Below are 21635 nucleotides of genomic sequence, written 5' to 3'. Positions count from 1 at the left end.
TGTTGGCACATGCCTTTAATCCCAGAACTCCAGAGGCAGAGGCAGACAGATCTCTAAGTTCCAGGCCAGCCAGAGCAACATAGTGAGACCCTGTCTCAAAAAGACATAAAATCTGAATGTCTTATTTAAGTCTGTTCTGATAGTGTTAGACAACTACTACAACCACCATCCCCACCCTGAGAGAAGAACAAAGATGCTCCTGTTTAATGAAGGCTCTTTGGGGGCAGGTACTAGGGATGCTCTTGGCTAGATTATTTCAGCTCAGAGTTTTGACCTTTCAAAGTAAAGTCCCTTTACTCACTTGGTTGACTAAATGATAAGGTGGTATATACACTTTATGAACTTTCCTACCCCCCTGAAGAAACTTCATTGGCCTCCTGGTTACTCATCCTGAAGAGTACAATCCATTTTAGAGAAAAGCACACCTGTCACCTAGGACATGACACATCACATTTGGCAAGAAAACCTCATTTAAGCTGTTTTAGAGTTGGTAGCATTCAGAATAGTCCTTACTAAGAAGGAATTATGATCGAGTTCCCTTTTAAACTGAGATCCCCTCTGTTTGTCCCTCCAAAAGAACACATCCTGAAGCAAGAATTTTGGGGAAGGGAAAACACAAAGGCATTTACATAACATAAGGATGGGGGACTGGGAAAAAGTGACGCCAAGCCCAAGGACACCATGCTGAGGGCTAATAAAGGAGACAGTCTCAGAGCTGGAAGAGGTCTGTCTTCTGCTTTTGAAATAGACTGTCACTCTCAGGCAGCCTGTCAATGCTAAGTGTTAGGACTTCTGTCTCTGCTGGAGACACAGCCTGGTGCATGTCAGCTTTCTCAGCACTCCCTGACTCCGTTTACCTTTACTCCGCATCCCATTCTCTTACTGCCTATCTGAAGGATTGGATGGGCAGAGTATAGGTGGCGGTGGTTGGTCTTCCCCGTATGTTGTCCATTTAATTCCAGAGCACTGATTTTTCCGAAGTGTGCTCTGCCCTGGGAAAATGGACACATATTCCTCACAATGGGAATAACTAATTAATTCTTTTTTTTTTTTTTACAGAAAAAATTGGTGATTCAAGGAAAGCACATTGCAATGCATTATAGCAATCCCAGACCTAAGTTTGAAGATTGGCTTTGTAACAAGGTAAGCATGTACTCTTCCCAAATAAATACTAAGTTTTTCTCTTTGTCCATTTGTTTGATTTCCTAACAAGAAGATTAGCACAATCACCAGCTTGTATGAGAAATCCATTTTCTGTGCTTCTTGACTTTCCTTTGGTCTTCTGTGCTAATACTAGAGGACAGAATCCCTGGAAATTTTTTTTTTTCTTTGTTTTGTTTGTTTTTTGAGGCAGGGTTTCTCTGTAGCTTTGGAGCCTGTCCTGGACTAGGTCTGTAGACAAGGCTGGCCTCGAACTCATAGAAATCCACCTGCCTCTGCCTCCCGAGTGCTGGGATTACAGGCATGCGCCACCGCCGCCTGGCCTTTTTTTTTTTTTTTTTTTTTTTTTTTGGTTTTTCGAGATAGGGTTTCTCTGTGTAGCTTTGTGCCTTTCCTGGAACTCCTTTGGAGATCTGCCTGGCTCTGCCTCCAGAGTGCTGGGATTAAAGGTGTGTGCCACCACCACCTGCCTAATCCCTGGAATTCTATGGAGATCCAGGATTCTAACCCAGAGTTTCAATTAAGACTTTTTTTTTTTTTTTTTTTTAAAGATGTGTTTCACTTTGTTGTTTATGGAATTCTGAAGGTCTCAGTTTTTTACATGCTCCTTTTTTTTTTTTTAATTTAATTTTACATACCAACAATTTGTTAACAAAAATCCTTCAGAACTTTGGTGTACACTAATATTGGTCCTGTCACCAATGCTGAATTTTGAATGTGGTTGAAAGTCTTAATATTTTAAGAATATTAAGATAACTCATTGTGTATGAGGCTGGAAAGGGGAAAGGTCCTATTCAGGTTATATTATGTTTACACATATGACAGTCCATGTAATACTGTTTTACAAGATTTTTTTTTTTTTTTTTTTTTTTTTTTTTTTTTTTTTTTTTTTTTTTTTAAATTTCCTGAGCTGAGGATCGAACCCAGGGCCTTGCGATTGCTAGGCAAGCGCTCTACCACTGAGCTAAATCCCCAACCCAATACTGTTTTTATATAAGGAAGGACTTTTATTGGTGGCCACTGCAAGAAACATCTCTCCTCATGATGACAGTGGAATCTGACCTCAAAATACAATGTGTTTTTCGTGGAAGAATTCAGGATGTGACATGATAAAAAATATAAGGGGGAAGGGGGCTGGAGAGATGGCTCAGAGGTTAAGAGCACCAGCTACTCTACCAGAGGTCCTGAGTTCAGCACCCACATGATGGCTTACAACCATCTGTAATGAGATCTAGCACCCACTTCTTCTATGTACATAATAAATAAATAAATCTTAAAAAAAAATTTAGATTATGCCCTTTTGTCTATACATAATAGCAATTTTTGCTTTTATATTACCTGTGGCCTCACTGCTCTAACCCACATGATGACTAGAAAGCCTAGCCTAATGTAAGAAATAATTACAGATAAAAATTTTTTTTTCCAGTGCTGCCTTAACAATTTCAGGAAAAGACTAAAATGCTTCCGATGTGGAGCAGACAAGTTTGGTAAGTGGGGATTCAGCTGTTTGGAAAATGCAATTAGCCTGACTTAACTGCCTGTGAACCTGAGGAAAAGTATAGATTTTTAGGATATTTGAGCTAGGGACTTACAAATTAAATCCTTTTATCTTGGCCTAAGTAGATGCTGATCATGATTGTGAGAGAACAGAAAATTCTCCCAAATTAAGGCTGTTTACCTGGTCTGTTCACCTGGTGTGCATGGTACATCTGCTTTTTTTGGAGCTGAGATTCGAACCCTTGGCCTTGTGCTTGCTAGGCAAGCACTCTACCACTGAGCTAAATCCCCAACCCCACATCTACTTTTGTTTACTTCATAGTGATGATGTCCTGCACAGGTCCAGTGTTTGCATTCTATATTAGCTCTGTCAAAATTATGAAGTCCAAGTATAGCCACAGATTTGTTCTTTTTTTGAGACAGTTTCTCTGTGTAGCTCTGGCTGTCCTGGAACTTGCTTTGTAGAACAGGCTGGCCTCAAACCACAGAGATCCACCTGTCATTGCCTCCTAAATGCTGGGATTAAAGGCATGTGCCACCACTGCCTGGCTAAGACTTCTTACAAGGAAAAAAAATGGCATGATGGCTCACACCTGTGCTGAGATAAGGATAAAAGTTAAAGGCCAACATGGGCTAGATAGTAGGTTCAAGCTGACCAAAGTTATAAAGTAAGACTATCAAAAAGACCAGAAGAAAAAAAGGCAGGCAGAGACCGGAGAGAAGGCGGCTCAGTCGGTATTTTTCTGTGCAAGCATGAGGACCTGAGTTTAAATCCTCACACACACACAAGAAAAAAGAAAAAAGTAGGTGATGATATATTTGTAATTGTAGTGCTAAAGAGGCATGACAGTGTAATCCTTGGTGCTCTGGCCAGCTTACAAATGGGTTAGCTCAAAATAAGTGAAAAACCTGTCAAAAAACAAGGTAAGAAGTAATAGAGACACCAGACATGGACTTCTACCTCTACATGTACTTGCACATATGTGAATGAGTATGTGCATACACCACACAAAGAAAAAAAGCAACCTCCTAAATTAAAAAGCAAAACAAAAGGCTGCTAGATATGCTTAAAATAAAAACAGTTGGCTCTCAGGAAGTGAAGGCAGGATGATAGAGAGTTCCAGGTCATTCTCAACTATATAGCAAGTTTGTTGCCAGCCTTGGCTATTTGAAACTGTCTCATATAAAAGTAAGTTAGAAGTTAAAATGTATTTCTTTGTTAAAAACACAGTGGAGCTAAGAAGGTGGCTCATTGGTAATTCTCACACTTAGGAAGCTGATATAGGATTGCCAAGAGTTCAAAACCTGTCTGGGCTATGTAGTAAGACCATGTCTTTTTTTTTTTTTTTTTTTTTAAATCTAAATTTATTTGAAACAACAAAAAAAAAAAAGATGCTTGGGGGAGGTGAAGATATAATATCTCAGTGGTAGAGCTCTTGCCAACCATACACCAGAGACCATGCTTTGACCCTCCTAAAAACTACAATAAAAAGAAAAGTGGAGTGGTTGGTGGTTGGTCTGTGTTCATTTGTGTCTTCTTTGCTCCTAGACTCTGAACAGGAAGTGCCGCCTGGAACTACAGAGTCAGTTCAGTCTGTGGATTACTACTGTGACAGTAAGTTCAAACAAGCCTTTGGTCTGTTTTCATGTTAAAGCTGACCTCTTAGTCTCAGTTCCTTTGCATGTTTTACATGAGCGCCTACAGCTGTAGTTCTCCCTAGAGAAGACAGGTCTTCAGAATTCTTTTACCTATCAGATTAAAAATACATCAAAATCCTGCAAAAATGTGTAGTTTTGCCTTTAAACCTGCCTTTAGAAAGCATTGATGGAGGCAGGCGGTGGTGGCGCAATCATTTAATCCCAGCACTCAGGAGGCAGAGCCAGGCGGATCTCTGAATTCGAGGCCAGCCTGGGCTACAGAGTGAGTTCCAGGAAAGGCGCAAAACACTGAGAAACCCTGTCTCGAAAAACAAAACAAAACAAAAGTATTGATGGTGGGAATGCTTGATTGTTATTTTTCTCATTCACCAACAGCAATTATTCTTCGGAACATAGCTCCGCACACTGTGGTGGATTCCATCATGACAGCACTGTCTCCCTATGCATCTTTAGCTGTCAATAACATTCGCCTCATAAAGGATAAACAGACACAACAGAACAGAGGCTTTGCGTTTGTGCAGCTGTCTTCTGCAATGGTGAGGTCTTTTTTTAAATATCTTAAGTACACTGTTGAGAGGTCAGAATTCAGCCAAGTGGTATTGTATGCCTTTAATCCCAGCACTTGGGGGACAGAGGCAGGCAGATCTCTTGTCAGTTTGAGGCCAGCCTGGTCTACAAGAGTGAGATCCAGGATAGCTAGAGCTACATAGAAACCCTATCTTGAGAAAACCAAAAAAGACCGGGCAGTGGTGGCGTATGCGTTTAATCCCAGCACTCGGGAGGCAGAGGCAGGTGGATCTCTGTGAGTTCGAGCCTGGTCTACAGAGTGAGATCCAGGAAAGGCTCAAAGCTACACAGAGAAACCCTCGAAAAAAAAAAAAACAAAGGGAGAGAGGAGAGAGAGAGAGAGAGAGAGAGAGGAGAGAGAACCAAAAAAGGGGGTGGGGCAGAGGTCTGGGCAATAGCCTACAACCAAACCTCCTTTCCTTTATTATGTATCCATGCAGGCCAGAAGAGGCACCAGATCTCATTTCAAGTGGTTGTGTGCCACTATGTGGTTGCTGGGAACTGAACTCGGGACGTCTGGAAGAGCAGTCGGTGCTCTTAACCACTGAGCCATCTCTCCAGCCCAAACCTTTCCTTTTTAAACAAAAATCTGGAGGCTGAAGTGATGGCTCAGTCATTGAGTGTTCGCTGTTCTTCCCAGGGACCTATGTTCAGTTCCCAGGACTTATTAGGTGGTTCGCACCCACATGTAATACCATTTCCATGTGGCTTTAGGCACCTGCATGTGCATGCATGCATTCCCACATATATATTAAATAGCAATAAAACCTTTAATCTTCATTTTGAAGCTAAGTTCTTTAGTGGCAAAGTGTGTGCAAGTTCCTGGGTTTAAGCTCTAACATCAAAATACAAAAGGGGCCAGATGTGATGCATGCCTTTAATCAGCACTCACAAGGCAGGGGCATATGGCTCTGTGAGTTTGAGGCCTTCTAGGGCTATATAATGAGACTCTGTCTTAAACAAAACAAAACACCCCACAAAATACAAAGAACAAAACACACCCAAAAGATAGCTACAATAGTTTTTCTGAATGTGTCCACTGTTTGTGTCATGCCATGTAGAACTCCACCAACATGCGAAGTGATAATGGGTGGTGTATAGGCCTAAGTAACATGCTCACTGCATACAGAAGTGAGTTGTAAATGGCTACATAGTAGTCATAATAAACCACTGCAGCCAATAGAAAACATTCTCTGGTTCCTAAAGTAAAAAAGAAAAGCATCTGTTGCATGCTCAAGAAATGAAAAGAATTTATTTTCTTCCAAGAATTTGAACATTTTGGGGGTTAGAACTGTAGAGTAGTAGATGTCTTCAGGAAAGACTCACACTCAGAAATCCATGGCCTTGTGGGGCCTGAATTCCCCATGACTAACACAACCAGTCCTGAATTTCCTATCAAAGTAAAAAGAGTTCCCAAGAAATAGTAAAAATAGGAGGGTTTGCTTCTCAGAATCATCTGTGAAGTCCATCACTGTAAATCATGTGTCCTGCCTTAATCAAGCATTGTGTACATCCGTCTGATGTTACTATTTCCATTTGGTTTTGTCTTATGCTTCCCAAATGAAAAATCCCATATAGAAGCCATCTCTACCTGTGCTCATTTCCTAGGCCATACTGACTTCCTTGGTGGTAGGGAGGAAGGCAGTGACAAAGAACTTGAGCAAAGTAGGCAACTTTCACTATATGAGAGGGAGAAGATCATTTCATTAATCTGTCAGCTAATCTACCACATACATGTCTGAGTCCTCTGGAATTAGTTGTAGATGGCTGTGAGCTGCCATATGGGTACTGGGAATGGAACCCAGATCCTCTGGAAGAGCAGCCAGTTCTTTTAGCTTCTGAGACATCTCTCCAGCCCCCAAAATCAAGTAACAGCCTGGTGTGGTAGCACGTGCTTTTAATCCCAGCACTCTGGGGGCAGAAGCAGGTGGATCTCCATGTTCTTGGCCAGCTTGGTCTATAGATTGAGTTGTCAGCCATGAATAGCCAGACCTGTATCATGAAACCCTGTCTCAAACAAAAAACAGTTTTAAGAGGCAATTGTGGCAGCTGGGCAGTGATGGCGTACACCTTTAATCCCAGCACTCAGGAGACGGGAGCAGGGGATCTCTGTGAGTTCGAGGCCAGCCTGGTCTACAAAGTAAATTCCAGGACAGCTAGAGCTGTTAAACAGAGAAACCCTGCCTCGAAAAACCAAAAAAAAGGGCAATTGTGGCTCATTTAACTTTGATACTGTATATGAGGATTCTGGAACCCAGTGTTCAAAGCTATATAGTGACAGTTGTGCTGTACTAAGGACTGATTTCTTGGACACATTGTAAAGGTAATTAATACCTATAAAGAACTGACAGCTGAAATTTGAATGTCATTTCAGTCCTTTCTCCTTTAACAATTCTGAGTAACTTAGAGGTCTTTCTTTTCTCAAGTTTTTATGTCTACAAGTATGGTAAGAAATTATTGCCTTTTTCATTCTCTTTTTGTAATAGAAAGCTTTATTTCTTAGACGGAGTAGGTGGTAGAGAGATAGTCTAAATTATATGACAACACTGTTTTTCTTCACTTTCTCCTTCAGGATGCTTCTCAGCTGCTTCAGATACTACAGAGTCTCCATCCACCATTGAAAATTGATGGGAAAACTATTGGGGTTGATTTTGCAAAAAGTGCCAGAAAGTGAGTGGCGTCATTGTCCTTATTTCAAACTGTTAGCATCTGCATATTTACTTGTATAGATGCTGCCAGTTGTACCTCATTTCTGTCAACATTGACTTCCCCGGTTGTAGACCAAGAAGAGAAGATTGTCCTCTCTTGAGTCTATCCCTCCAGCCCTCTGTCACCAGTTAATAGCAGTTGCCAGAAATGGTTTCAACAGATGGGTTGAGAACACATTCTATGCAAACTGCAGCAGTCCAGAAATAATCCTTAGCTTGCAGGACAGCATGCTGAATTGACATTATTACTGTCTAGTGCTAGAAGTATCCTTTTGGGGTTTTTGTTTGTTTTTTGTTTTTTGAGACAGGGTTTCTCTGTGTTGTTTTGGTGCTTGTCCTGAATCTCACTCTATAGACCAGGTTGGCCTCGAACTCTAAAGAGTTCCGCCTGGTTCTGCCTCCTGAGTGCTGTGATTTAAGGCATGCGCCACCACTGCTTGGCAGAAGTGTCCTTTTAAAAAAAAAAATTTAGGTGCATTGGTGTTTTGTCTGCAAGTATGTCTATGAGAGTGTCATAGAGTTACAGACAGTAGTGAGCTGCCATGTGGGTGATGGGAATTGAACCCTGGTCCTCTGGAAGAGCAGTCAGTGCTCTTATCTGCTGATCCATCTCTCCAGCCCAAATACCTTTTTTTTTTTTTTTTTTTTTTTTTTTTTAAAGATCCAGGAGATGGCGCAGTAAGTAAAGTGCTTGCCATGTCTGTAACCTCGGTTACAGCTGAGATGGAGTCAAGGAGATCCTGGTAGCTAAAACAGCTAGGATTTTTTGAGAAAATTCTGTTTCAAAAATTAGATAGGGTAGAGAAGGAGAATACTAGATGTCTGGTCTCCATATACAGTGAGCACACCTTCACACATATGTTCACATGTACAGTACACACAAGACACCAAAAAGAAAAATTTCCATTTCTAGTATCATTAGTCATCCAACAGACACCTTATTGGGTCAGTTATAAAGTAGAGCAGTGACATCTACTGAGGCTTACTAAGACTCCTCTTCGGAAATCCTACCTTGCTAGCATTTAAGACACATAGCCCCTCCCCCAAGGGGGTGAAATTAACTGCTGCTCTCTTGGCCTGTTGGAAGCACAAACTTTGGACATGCAGAGATTACATGGACATACATGATTATATGATGATGATTATATCTTTGTGATTGCAGAGATTTAGTCCTTCCCGATGGGAACCGTGTCAGCGCCTTTTCTGTAGCTAGCACGGCCATTGCTGCCGCTCAGTGGTCATCCACCCAGGTAAGGGTGAGACGAAGGCCCTTACAATGACTTTTCTTGGGGCGCTCAGAATAGATGCTTGCTGAAATGCTTTTAGGGACTACTTTCTGATATCTTGATTTGTTGTTGTACTAAAGTTATCTTTGGTTCTTTTTCTTTTGGTATTTTATAGTCTCAGAGTGGTGAAGGAGGCAATGTTGACTACAGTTATATGCAGCCAGGCCAGGATGGCTATACACAGTACACTCAGGTAGGTGGACTAGGCTAGCATTCAACTTCTCATCTACAGACCATGTCTAAAATAGCAGCTTTAATGGTGGACTTTCCTCAGTACTCACAGGATTACCAGCAGTTTTATCAGCAACAAGCTGGAGGACTGGAATCTGAGGCATCATCTACATCAGGTAATAAGTTTCATTCATCTCTGTTTTGCTTCTGTTGAAGTAACTATGGTTGAGGAAATGTTAACTAGACCCAAAGCTACAAGTCAGTTCCTTGTAAGAATTGAGAGGGCACATTGAGGACTGTCCTCACTTGCCAGAAGGTCTGGTAAAAGTTATTGTAAGACTCAGTATAACTTCCTAGAGACCATGCTACGATTAGCTTTATTGTTGGAATTTAGCTCGGTGTTCGAAACTCCATGTTTAATCTTGAGTGACCACGGAAGTTTAGATGAGCGGAGTAAATGACGCTTTAACAACACTCAGACAGCCACCAGAAGAGCCACAATAAGATAACTTTGAGCTGGGTGCTTTTGGCACACCTATAATCTTAGCACTCCAGAAGCAGAGGCAGGCAGTTCTCTAGCCTTGTCTGTATAGCAAGTGACCAACCTACATAGTGGAACTCGGTGGGTGGGAGTCAGGGCTTTTGGGGCTGGGTTATAGCAGTTTGTAAAGTGCTTGTGTGGCATACATGAAGCCTGGATTAAATCCCCAGCCCTGCATAAAACTGGAAATAGTTGCACATTCTTTTAGTCTTAGTGAGCAGAAGGTGGAGATGGGAATAGCAGATGTTTAAAGTCATCCTTAGCAGCCGGGCGGTGGTGGTGCACGCCTTTAATCCCAGCACTTGGGGGGCAGAGGCAGGTGGATCTCTGTGAGTTCGAGGCCAGCCTGGGCTACAGAGTGAGATCCAGGAAAGGCGCAAAGCTACACAGAGAAACCCTGTCTCGAAAAACCAAAAAAGAAAAAAAAAAGTCATCCTTAGCTACGCAAGTTCCAGGTTAGTCTGGGCTCCATGATACTCTGTTAGAAAAACAAGAGTTTACTTTAACTTTTCTTCCAGGACTATAAAAGTCTTAGAGTCAGCACAGAGCAGATACATATTTTAGCTTCTCTTCCTTTTTTAGCCATAATAGGGAATGTAAAACTTTGTATATCTTATTCTAGTGGAATTTTAAGCAACTTTCATAGATTCTAGGGTCTTTGTGGGAAGTAGGTCAGGAACTGACATACAGAGTCAGACATTGGGGTATATGCATGCCTCTAGCCCCAACACTAGAGGGGCAGAAGCAGGAGGAGGGCCACAAGGTTGAAGGCATCCTGCTCTACATATCGAGACCTCCTTAGCAAACAAAAACAAACAAAACGCATACAGACTACATTGCAAAATTCTGCCTCCAGAAGAAAGGAACAGCTTACCTACAAAATGAAGGCTAAAATGAACAGTTGTCCTAAAGTTCAGCTGTCCTTCAGCTCTCCCTAACCCTTTTGTTTTCATCAGGCACAGCAGTGACTACCACCTCATCAGCTGTAGTGTCCCAGAGTCCCCAACTCTATAATCAGACCTCCAACCCGCCTGGCTCTCCGGTAATCTTCGTTTTTAAATACAGAATTTTTGGCTTTGTTCCTCTGTAAATATTACCCTTTCCTGGTACATTTCACCTAATTTCTTTATTAGGTTTTTTTAATTACCTTTATGTGCATGTATTTTAAATATAAAGAACCAAGCAAGGCATATTTCTACTTGATAAATTCTTCAGCTTGACCTTTAGAAAGTTAGCATGTCTCTTGCTATAGAATTGCCCTAGATCCTTGCTGCAGTCAGTCTGTCAGGGGATTCCTTCCTCCTGGATGATTGCAGTGACTTAGTTCTCTGAAAAGGCTTTACAGTTGAAATTACATTGAAGTTAATGTTCTTTCCAGACTGAGGAAGCACAGCCTAGCACTAGCACAAGTACACAGGCCCCAGCTGCTTCCCCTACTGGTGTAGTTCCTGGTACCAAATATGGTAAGCCAAACCTCATGGGACTGTTGACAGTTGGAAGGTCCTAATTGTTGCCTTTGTTAATAAAGTTCCTCTCCCTTTGAAATGGGTGTCAGAGGGACCTATGGGAATATGAAGAAAGAAACACTGAGGCCTGCTGTAGCTCACTGGTTTAGAGATTGACATAGTTTCTTACCTTGAATGACTGGCTGGGTTTTATTTTTACAGCGGTACCTGACACGTCTACTTATCAATATGATGAATCTTCAGGATATTATTATGATCCTACAACAGGGCTCTACTATGACCCTAACTCACAAGTAAGTGGTCTTTCCCTCCTTACTTACTATCACTAGAAGAAGCTTGGTTTCACTTAATACCTTTATGGGCATGAGAGAAACTATTCCCTATAGAGGAGTAGATGACCCAGATAAGTTGTAGGATTTTTGTCTTTGGGGGTTTTGAGATTCTAGGACTTTACACATGAATCAGTTTCTTTTTGTTGTTTTTCGAGATGTTTCTCTGGCTGTCATGGAACTCACTTTGTAGACCAGAGATCACCTTCCTCTTCTTCCCAAGTGCTGGGATTATAGGCATATACCACCACCAACCCCGGCTAATCATTAACTTCTTTATGGCCACCAATGCATACTCTTATTAATTTTCAGGATTTAAGGTTTAAGAATGTTTAGAGACCAGCAGGATGCCTCAGTGGATAAAAGTGCTTGCCATGCAAGCCTGACACCTGCATTTGAGTCATAGAATCAAGAATGGAAGAGTACCAACTCCTCCCAATTGTCCTCTGACTAGCATACACATGCCTCCATTCAAATATCACACACACAGACATATTATACACAGTACTAATAAAAAGTGTTTTGAGGTGAGCTAGAGAATGGGCTCAGTGGTAAACATTACTTGTTACTCTTGCACAAGACCTGAGTTCAAGTTCCAGCATTACCAGGTGGTGGTGGCACACACCTTTAATCCCAGCACCAGCACTCAGAAGGCAGAGGCAAGCCTGGTCTTCAGACATCCAGGGCTACATGGTGAAACCCCGTCTCAACTGCCCATCATTCCAGTTAGTTCCAGGGGATCTGATGCCATCTTGTGGCTTCTGTTGGCACCAGGAATAAGCATGGAACACATATATACCCTTCAGACAAAATACTCATACATATAATACTTTTTTTAATGTTTTGAGGTATAGTGTATATACATGAAAGTATGTAAATTGGAAATGTGCAGCTCTTAATTTTTTTGAGATTTATTTCATGTGTGTTGTGTTCCCCATGTGTGTGCAGAGTCTATCAAGGCTACAGTAGGGCATTGGATTCCCTGGAACTAGAGTTAACACACAGTTGATAACCACCATATGGGTACTGAGAATTGAACCTGAGACCCCTGATAGAGAGGTCATTGCTCTTTGGAGCCATTTCCCCAGCCCCCATTATGCGACTCTTTAATGTTTACATGGGTTCATATCTGTATATATATCACTAAGAACATTCCCAACATATCTACAAGGTCCTCATGCTCCCTGCCAGTTGGTACCCTCCCCCTTCAGCATCCACTATTATGATTCTATTTTTAGAGATAATTTTGTCAAATTAAGATTTTGAAAGCCAGGCATTGGTGGAGCAAGCCTTTAATCCCAGCTCTCAAGAGGCAGAGGCAGCCGGGTGGTGGTGGTGCACGCGTTTAATCCCAGTAATTGGGAGGCAGAGCCAGGCGGATCTCTGTGAGTTCGAGGCTAGCCTGGACTGCTACACAGAGAAACCCTGTCTCAACAAAAAAAAAAAAAAAAAAAAATTGTGCCCAGGGCCCAACAGTTGGTGAGGCAGAGAAAAGCAGATCTCTATGAGTTTGACCCTGATCTACAAGCAAGTTGCAAGTTCCAGGACTGCCAGGGTCTACAAAGTGAGAAAAAAATAAGAAATCAGAGGTCTAGAGTTCCTTACTTGCTATTCTTCCAGGTGATACGGGTTTGATTCCCCAGCACACATGTGGGTGCTCACAACCATCTGTAACTTCCACTCCTTCCAGTCTTTGTCACACTCCAGGGACAAATTGCACTCACTTGAACATACCCATATGCACACTCATCTACACATGGTTAGAACTAATACAAATGATTTTTTAAAAGATTTCTTCTTAAAAAAATTATGTGAAAGCCTGGCTAGAAGTTTTAAATTCTAGATGAGTGTTTCCTCTCAAATGAAATAAAATTTACCATTTTAACAAAAATATATAATTTGATGGATTTTAATGTAGTCACATTGTTATGAAGCTGTCACCTCTAGCTAATGTATACCATCTTAAATCACTCCCCTTCTTCTTCACACCTGAAGCCCTGCAGCTCAGGCTCTGACCCCCGCTCCCCGCCAAACCACTAATAGACATTTTTGTCTCTGGATTTGCTTGTTCTAGATGTTTCATGTAAATGTCTCAGACACTATGTGGTCTTTTGTGTTTAGTTTCTTCGCTTAGCATTTCTATGTATCCTTAGGATAGCAAAGCATCCCAGGAGTGCTTTATTTTTGGTGGTGTGTACATAACTTAAGGAGGGAAAGCAGCTTTGACACTCCATAAATAAGTGTCTATTTATGACAGGAACTGTATATATAGCATAGCATAACAAGTACAGTTAGCAGGAAGTTGACATAGTGCTCGTGGTTTCTGAGAGGGAAGTGTGAAGAAGCAGTGTGCTACCTGCCTGTGTGCCTTGCTCCTTTGTTCAGTCTGATGGTTGCCATGGCATTCTTAGGTCAGCTGTAGATGATGGGACCCCACAGTGCCTTTCCCTGTAAGACACATCACAGAGGAGTCAGCAAGTAGAGTAGGAAAGGTCCTTGCTGCCAAACCTGAAGGCCTAGGACCCACATGGTAGAAGAAAACTGACTCCTGCAACTTGTCTCTGAGCACCCAGACACACATACATACTAAACATAATTTTAAGAAGGAAAAAGCAGGCCAGGTGTGGTAACACGCACATCTTAGGCAGAGACTGGCTGATCTCTATAGTTCAAAAGTTCAAAAGGCTAGCCTTGGTCTACGTTTTATCATAAGTGGTTTGCTTTCATGTATGTATGTCACTTGTGTGCCTAGTATTTAGGTTTGAAGAGGAGGTTGGATTCCCTGGAACTGGAGTTACAGATGGTTGTTAGCTGTCATGTGGGTATGGGAATCAAACCTAGATCCTCGGGGTTGGAGATTTAGCTCAGTGGTAGAGTGCTTGCCTAGTAAGTGCAAGGCCCTGGGTTCGGTCCTCAGCTCTGGCAAAAAGAAAAAAGAAAACAAACCTAGATTCTCTGGAAGAGCAGCCAGTGTTCCTAACCACTGAACCATTTCTATACACACACACACACACACACACACACACACCCAAGATCTTGGTCTTCATTCGTTCATTCATTCATTCATTTTGTTTTTTGCAAGGCAGGGTTTCTCTGTGTCATTTTGGAGCCTGTCTTGGATCTTGCTCTGTAGACTAGGCTGGCTTTGAACTCACAGAGATCTGCCTGGCTCTGCCTCCCAAGTGCTGGGATTAAAGTGCCACCTGGCAAGATCCTGTTTTGATGTTATTGTTGTTGGTTGTTTGTTTTTTTGTTTTAATATTTTTTTAAGATTTATTTATTTATCATGTACACAGAAGAGGGCGCCAGATCTCATTACAGATGGTTGTGAGCCACCATGTGGTTGCTGGGAATTGAATTGACCTCTGGAAGAGTAGTTGGTGCTCTTAACCTCTGAGCCATCTCTCCAACCCAAGATCCTGTTTTTTAAAAGTAAAACCCTTCTAGATTCTTGGGAAGACATTATATTCTACTTTTCCTAGAAGTTTCATAATTTATTACCATCCTCAAGCATACCAAGGTGTACTATTGGTCCTTTCTGAGCAGGAAATATATGTCACTGGTCCAATATTTTATTTTGGTTGTGTTGTATTGAAATAAGAGTCTGGCCTAGGATTACATTTGTAGCTAAGAATGAAATCCTGATCCTTCTGCCCACCTCCCAAATGCTGGAATTACAAACAGGTTTCTGGACCAGATTTATTTGGGTTTTTGTTTTGTTTTTAGATAGTTCTGAACTATGTAGCCTGAGCTGATCTTGCATTTGCAATCCTCCTGCAATCCTCCTTAGTGCTAGGATTACAGGCACTCATTACTATTGACATAATATTACGTTTAACGTAGAAAAACTTGAGGACTAGTTAGTGGTAGAGCAGTTACCTGGCATATTTAAGGCCTTAGATTGAATTCCCGGCACCACAAAACCTTAGTCAGCAAATCTGCATTCGTTTATAATCTTTTTCTCTTGTAGTACTACTATAATTCCTTAACACAGCAGTACTTGTACTGGGATGGAGAGAAGGAGACCTACGTACCAGCTGCAGAGTCTAGCGCTAACCAGCAGACGGGCCTGCCTTCCACAAAAGAGGGAAAGGAGAAGAAAGAAAAACCCAAGAGCAAAACAGCTCAACAGGTCTGACCTCCAAGGACCCATGGCTCTTCCTTTACAGAGCTGCATCTTTTGACTTCATTCTTTATTTTTAGTCCTGGTGCACAAGCCTGAAATTCCAGCAACCTAAGAAGTTAAGGCAGAAGGCTCACAAGTTTAGGGCCAATATGAGCACCATCCCCACCCCCACCCCTGCCCCAGTATGGGTACCTTCCTTAATAATAAAACCCTGTCTCAAAGTTAAAGAGTTGGTAATAATACAACTCAGTGGTAGAGTACTTCCTAGCATGTATTAAGACCTGGCATTCAATCCACAAAAATCAAAATTTTTCAGTGACTGGGGTTGATCTCCTGAAAGAACAAGAAAAATTTGCAAGTCCGTAATGAGTTAAGGATACATAAACCCCTGTCTTAAAAATAATAAAACAGGAGGCTAAGGTGTTTATGTGTGAGCATGAGGACCTGAATATAATCCTCATAACATATATATATAAAAAGCCAGGCACAGCCGGGCGGTGGTGGCGCACGCCTGTAATCCCAGCACTCGGGAGGCAGAGGCTGGTGGATCTCTGAGTTCGAGGCCAGCCGGGGCTACAGAGCTAGTCCAGGACAGGCTCCAGAGCTACAGAGAAACTCTGTCTCGAAAAACAAACAAACAAAAAAGCCAGGCACAAAGAGATGGTTCTACTGTGCATACTGCTCTTGTAGACTTTGATTTCCAGCACTCATTGGGCATTTTACTGATATCTGTAACTGGCTCTAGGGAATTTGACGCCCCCACCTGGCCTCAGCAGGCACTGTACTCATATACACAGCCCCCCTATACATTTGCATAATTTAAAATATTAAATAATCTTTAAGAGCAGTACTCATTTTATTTATTATGTATACAGCCAGTATGACCGCAGGCCAGAAGAGGGCACCAGATCTCATTACAGATGGTTGTGAACCACCATGTGGGTGCTGGGAATTGAACTCAGGACCTCTGGAAGAGCAGTCAGTGCTCTTAACCTCTGAGCCATCTCTCCAGCCCCAGCACATTTTTAACCACTGTGCTTTCTCTAGCCACCACCCCAAATTACATTTGCTTGTGTGCGTGCTTGCATGCTGTGGCTTGTGTGTGGAGGCCCGAGACAATGTGAAGGGATCAGTTCTCTCCTCCTGCTCCAGGCGTTCTGGAAACCATACTCAGGTCACCACTTAGTCACCTTTGAGCCTGATAACATAAGATTATGTTGGCTTGTTTATTGCTAAGTTACAGAGAAGTATGCTTTTATATACTTTCTGATGGTGTTTGTTGTTTGATGCTAGATTGCCAAAGACATGGAACGCTGGGCTAAGAGTTTAAATAAACAGAAAGAAAATTTTAAAAACAGCTTTCAACCTGTCAATTCATTGAGAGAAGAAGAACGGAGAGAATCTGCAGCAGCAGATGCTGGCTTTGCTCTCTTTGAGAAGAAGGTAATGGTAGCAGGAATAGCCATACTTGGTAATGGGCACCCTTGTAACACTTGAGGCTTACAGCTTGTTCGTTTTCCAGGGTGCCTTAGCTGAAAGGCAGCAACTCATCCCCGAAATGGTACGAAACGGAGATGAAGAAAACCCCCTTAAAGTAAGTTTTAACCAAGTGTGTGGTTTATGTCTCAGTTTCACTCTCTGCTACATCTTGGCTAATGCAGTTCCTTTTTAAAATGGGATGCTTTTCTCTGTCAGTGGGTATCTGGAACAGCTTTGGCATATAGAATCCACATTGAGGGCTTTGTGTTCTGTGCCTGAGATCAGGTGAGATGGAGCGATGAATGAAGCCTGAATCCCTAAGCTAAGTAAATTGGCTTTCGTAGCATTTGTAAATAGAATTTTTAATGGTCTGGAAAGAAAATTAGGACAAAGCAAAAACTTACTTTCCCTGAGAGATACTGGTCTAGCTGGTCCATTGCTCTGATCTGTTGTTGTATTTGGAGTTCTTATACATGGTCAGTGGCTTGAAAACACTCATCCAAGAACCCATTTCTTGGGCTCCAAAAGGGTTAATACTAGAAGGCTGCTCCATACAGTGCAGATCAAATGTGGCACACTACTAAAGGACAACACAGAGTAATGGAGATCCTCTCAAATCTTGACACTGTTTTATCTCTGTAATTTCTGATGACCGCTCATCATTCTGTCCCCAGAGAGGTCTGGTTGCTGCCTACAGTGGTGACAGTGACAATGAGGAAGAGCTGGTAGAGAGACTTGAGAGTGAGGAAGAGAAACTAGCCGACTGGAAGAAGATGGCCTGCCTGCTCTGCCGGCGTCAGTTCCCAAACAGAGATGCCTTGGTCAGGCACCAGCAGCTCTCCGACTTACACAAGGTGGCCTTGCTTTCTCAAAGCTTAGGAGGGAAGGGAGGAGATTTGAGTGAAGACCCTGGTGAAGGTTCAGTAAATAGCTTGTGTTGCGTGGATATCTGGAGTTGTAGAACATAGAGAAGCATTATGTCTTCACATACCCCAGCCTTGGTTTGGATGCTTTTGTGTATTGAGATTGGGCTGGAATACAAAATAAAGTGCTAGTGTTAATGACATTTCATATTAAAATGGATGAATTCTAAGTATGTCTGTAAACTTTTTTTGTAATAGCAAAACATGGACATCTACCGAAGATCCAGGCTGAGCGAACAGGAATTGGAAGCCTTGGAGCTAAGGGAGAGGGAGGTAAATGAATGGTTTGTTTAGATAGAGTCTTGCTATGTTCATAGGCTGGCCCTGACCTCTTGGGCTCAAGCAGTCCTCTTGCCTCAGTCTTCCAAATAACTAAGCTATAGGCATATACCACCACATCAGTATTTTATTTTGCTTTTATTTGTAGCATTTAGTTCCAGATTCCTAAGGTGTAGTGGAAGGGTCTGTTAAAAACTATTTGCCAAGCCAGGTGGTGATGGTGCACGCCTTTAAACCCAGCACTTGGGTGGCAGAGGGCAGGTGGATCTCTGTGAGTTTTAGGCCAGCCTGGTCATAGAGAGAGTTCCAAGACAGCCAAGTTTCTACACAGAGAAACCTTGTCTTGGAGGGGAAAAAAAAAAGGTTAGCTGGGCAGTGGTGATGAACACCTTTAATCCCATCACTTGGGAGGCAGAGGCAGGTGAAGCTCTTGAGTTCAAAGCCAGCCTGATCTACAGAGCAAGTTCCAGGACAGCCACGTCTCCCTAAAGAAACTCTGTCTCGAAACCCAACCCACCCCATTCAAAAAGAAGTGGTTTGGAAATTTCTTGCTCTGGGATAATTCTCTGTACTCGAGGGTTTTCCTTTCTTCATTGATTATAGTGCTAGTTGTCCAGGGTCTGCTGGATGACTCTCAGGAAGCCTCCTTAACACTTCTCTGTTTTTGGAAGTAGACTACTATCTGTGTATACAAGACTGTTTCAGAACACTCCTACCTTGTTTTCTGTTGTTTTCTACGTAGATGAAATACCGAGATCGGGCTGCAGAAAGACGAGAGAAGTATGGAATTCCAGAACCTCCAGAGCCCAAACGCAAGAAGCAGTTTGATGCTGGCACTGTGTATGTGATATGCACCATTTTCCAGTTCATTAGCTGAGGCTCTGGCTGTTTTAAATAACTGTATGTTTGCCACTGGCAGGAATTACGAGCAGCCCACCAAAGATGGCATTGATCACAGTAACATTGGCAACAAGATGCTGCAGGCCATGGGCTGGCGGGAAGGCTCAGGCTTAGGAAGAAAGTGTCAAGGCATCACAGCTCCCATTGAGGTAAGTATAGGCTCATATGGGTTTGTAGGCCTGCTGCATGCTAAACAGGCAAAGGCACACCTTCTTTGAAAGCCTGCCCTTCATCATCCTCCTTGTTTTGTTTCTGAGAGGAAGTCGTTGTTGCTTTGTTTTTGTTTTTGTAGATAGGCTCCTCCTATAGAGCCATGATTTTCCTGGAATTCATGTGCAGACCAGGCTAGGATCACACTTACTCTCTGCCTAGAGAGTACCAGAACTAAAGTCGTACACCACAAGGCCTAGTGCCCTTGTTTATAAAGTTAAAATTTAGAAAGAGACAGTTGATCAGTTGAGAGTGCTCACTGCCCTCGCAGAGGACCCAGGTTCAGTGCCCAGCACCCACCTGGAGCCTTCGACTCCAGCTCTGGGTTTTTGATGCCCTCTTTTGACCTCCATAGGCACTGCACACACATGGTGCACAGACATACATACAGTCAAAATATTCATACACATAAGATAAATGAGTGAATAATTAAATATGTATCAGGGCCAACAAAATGGCTCAGTAGGTAACAACATGGAAGCCTATCAGCTTGAGTCCAGGCCCCAGAACCCACATAAAATTGGAAGGCGACAACATCCTTACAGAGTTGTCTGATGTGTGTTGATGTGTGTGTACCATGCTACACGTGCTCCCATACATGTATTTTTTTAAAGTAAAATTTAAGCTGGATACAGTGATAGAGGCCTGTTTTTGACAGGCTGAGACAGGAGAATCCCAAGGCCTAGCTGCAAGACATTGTCTTGAACCTACCCATCCACAACTGCCATATGTCCATTTTAAATTTAGGAGAAGAAATAGTTGATTTGTCAGAGCCCAAGCTGAGACAGTCCCTGGTTCAGAGACTCAGACCCGTTGGCCATGAGGAGCTCCACCAGTGACTGCCCCACGGTGTGCCCTGGTAGTACAGCTATTGTCATCCTCTCCTTAGAAGTTTATGCAAGCATGTTACCCCAGTGCACGTGAATTTTATTGGCATGTCTGCCCTCTTGTAAGTTGTGCCTATAAGTACCTTTCCCAGGCCTAAGCCAGATACTTTCGGGCCTTTACTAGGCATGAATATTCACTGAGTAGGCATCCAGTGTCAACATCCTTGTCTTTTCTTTATGGGTGGTTCTGCTCCATAGTGTGGGCAAGATCAGAAGTGAGTACATGCCCTGCTTACCAGCTACTAACACTCTTTTTGTTTCCCCAGGCTCAAGTCCGACTAAAAGGAGCTGGCTTAGGAGCCAAAGGCAGTGCCTATGGGTTGTCAGGTGCTGATTCCTACAAAGATGCTGTTCGGAAAGCCATGTTTGCCCGGTTCACTGAGATGGAGTGAGACTGGGAAGCGATGATGCGCACAGGGAGCAAGCCATCTCCTCAACCTGCTCTTGCTTTCTGTCTCTAAGAGCACGCCTTGTGCTATTGATAGTTTTAGGGTGAGCCACTTGGTTCTGCAGGTTCTCCCTTCCACCTTAAAGGAGCCCCCTTATGTGGGTTATCTGGTAAATAGCCTTCCTTCCCACCCGAAGGTTTGTGAACAGAGGGGACAATGGGCTTTTTATACTTCAGTGTACATAGTGTAAATGTAATGTGTTTTACATGTTGTAGCCTGTGTTGTCCCTCCCCGGGGGCTTGAGAAGCTCTGAGTGGTTATCAGCACCAAAGCCACCACTGTCACGTGTTGTTGTTATGTCTTGGCAATAGCCTTGTGTATATTTGTATATTATACATTTGTACAGAATTTTGGAAGATTTTCAGTCTAGCTGGCTCCTTTACAAAAGAAATACCTTCAAAAAATGGGTTTCCTGTGTCTTTATTCTTGAGAGAATGGGTGGTAAAGGCTATCTGAGCATCTGATGGTTTTGTTTGTTTTTTGTTGTTGTTGTTGTTTGAGACAGGTTATGTAGCCTAGGCTAGCCTTATAGACTCACTATGTAGTCCAGGCTGGTATGATACTTACAGTAGTCTTTTGGCTACCTCTACTTCCAGTTCCTAAATGTGGATGTGAGTGCTTCTGTTCCAGTTTTTGGGTTCTAGGCCTCCTGCCGGGGCAAGGAGCACATGACTGCATAACTGCTCTGAGAAGCGGAACCTCCCTCCCTTCCTTTTTGGTTTCTGTTTGTTTTTCAAGACAAGGTTTCTCTGTATAGCTTTGGAGCCTGGCCTGGAACTCATTCTGTAGACCAGGCTGGCCTCGAACTCACAGAAAGCTGCCTCCCAAGTGCCAGAATTAAAGGCGTGTGCCACCACCGCCTGGCTGCTTTTTAGTTTTTAAAAGCAATTTTAGATTTATGTGTATTCACGTGTATGTCTATGCATATGAGATGCCTTGTGGGTGTTGGCAATCAGCCTGGGTCCTCCGAGAAAACAAGTGTTCTTAACTACTGCAC

General features: G+C 42.6%; 1 protein-coding gene across 1 annotated transcript in view; it reads left to right on the top strand.

Annotated features, from left to right (window-relative positions):
• Nucleotides 1-21042, top strand: part of Rbm5 (RNA binding motif protein 5) — a 32573-nt gene extending 11531 nt beyond the window's left edge. The window contains exons 7-25 of the mRNA XM_036192231.1: nucleotides 1060-1143; nucleotides 2588-2648; nucleotides 4208-4273; nucleotides 4693-4853; nucleotides 7457-7554; nucleotides 8755-8842; nucleotides 8994-9071; nucleotides 9153-9225; nucleotides 10547-10632; nucleotides 10969-11053; nucleotides 11258-11349; nucleotides 15356-15517; nucleotides 16805-16954; nucleotides 17034-17105; nucleotides 17665-17844; nucleotides 18112-18186; nucleotides 18935-19032; nucleotides 19112-19241; nucleotides 20456-21042. Of these exons, the coding sequence (XP_036048124.1) occupies nucleotides 1060-1143; nucleotides 2588-2648; nucleotides 4208-4273; nucleotides 4693-4853; nucleotides 7457-7554; nucleotides 8755-8842; nucleotides 8994-9071; nucleotides 9153-9225; nucleotides 10547-10632; nucleotides 10969-11053; nucleotides 11258-11349; nucleotides 15356-15517; nucleotides 16805-16954; nucleotides 17034-17105; nucleotides 17665-17844; nucleotides 18112-18186; nucleotides 18935-19032; nucleotides 19112-19241; nucleotides 20456-20581 (1965 nt within the window). The 3' untranslated portion in view covers nucleotides 20582-21042. The remainder of the gene's footprint in view (nucleotides 1-1059; nucleotides 1144-2587; nucleotides 2649-4207; nucleotides 4274-4692; nucleotides 4854-7456; nucleotides 7555-8754; nucleotides 8843-8993; nucleotides 9072-9152; nucleotides 9226-10546; nucleotides 10633-10968; nucleotides 11054-11257; nucleotides 11350-15355; nucleotides 15518-16804; nucleotides 16955-17033; nucleotides 17106-17664; nucleotides 17845-18111; nucleotides 18187-18934; nucleotides 19033-19111; nucleotides 19242-20455) is intronic.
• Nucleotides 21043-21635: the final 593 nt, after the last annotated feature.

The sequence above is a fragment of the Onychomys torridus genome, chromosome 7, assembly GCF_903995425.1.
Source record: "Onychomys torridus chromosome 7, mOncTor1.1, whole genome shotgun sequence".
In the NCBI taxonomy this organism is placed as follows: domain Eukaryota; kingdom Metazoa; phylum Chordata; class Mammalia; order Rodentia; family Cricetidae; genus Onychomys; species Onychomys torridus.
Note: the sequence above shows the minus strand (reverse complement) of the source record. Positions and strands in the feature narration are given on the sequence as shown.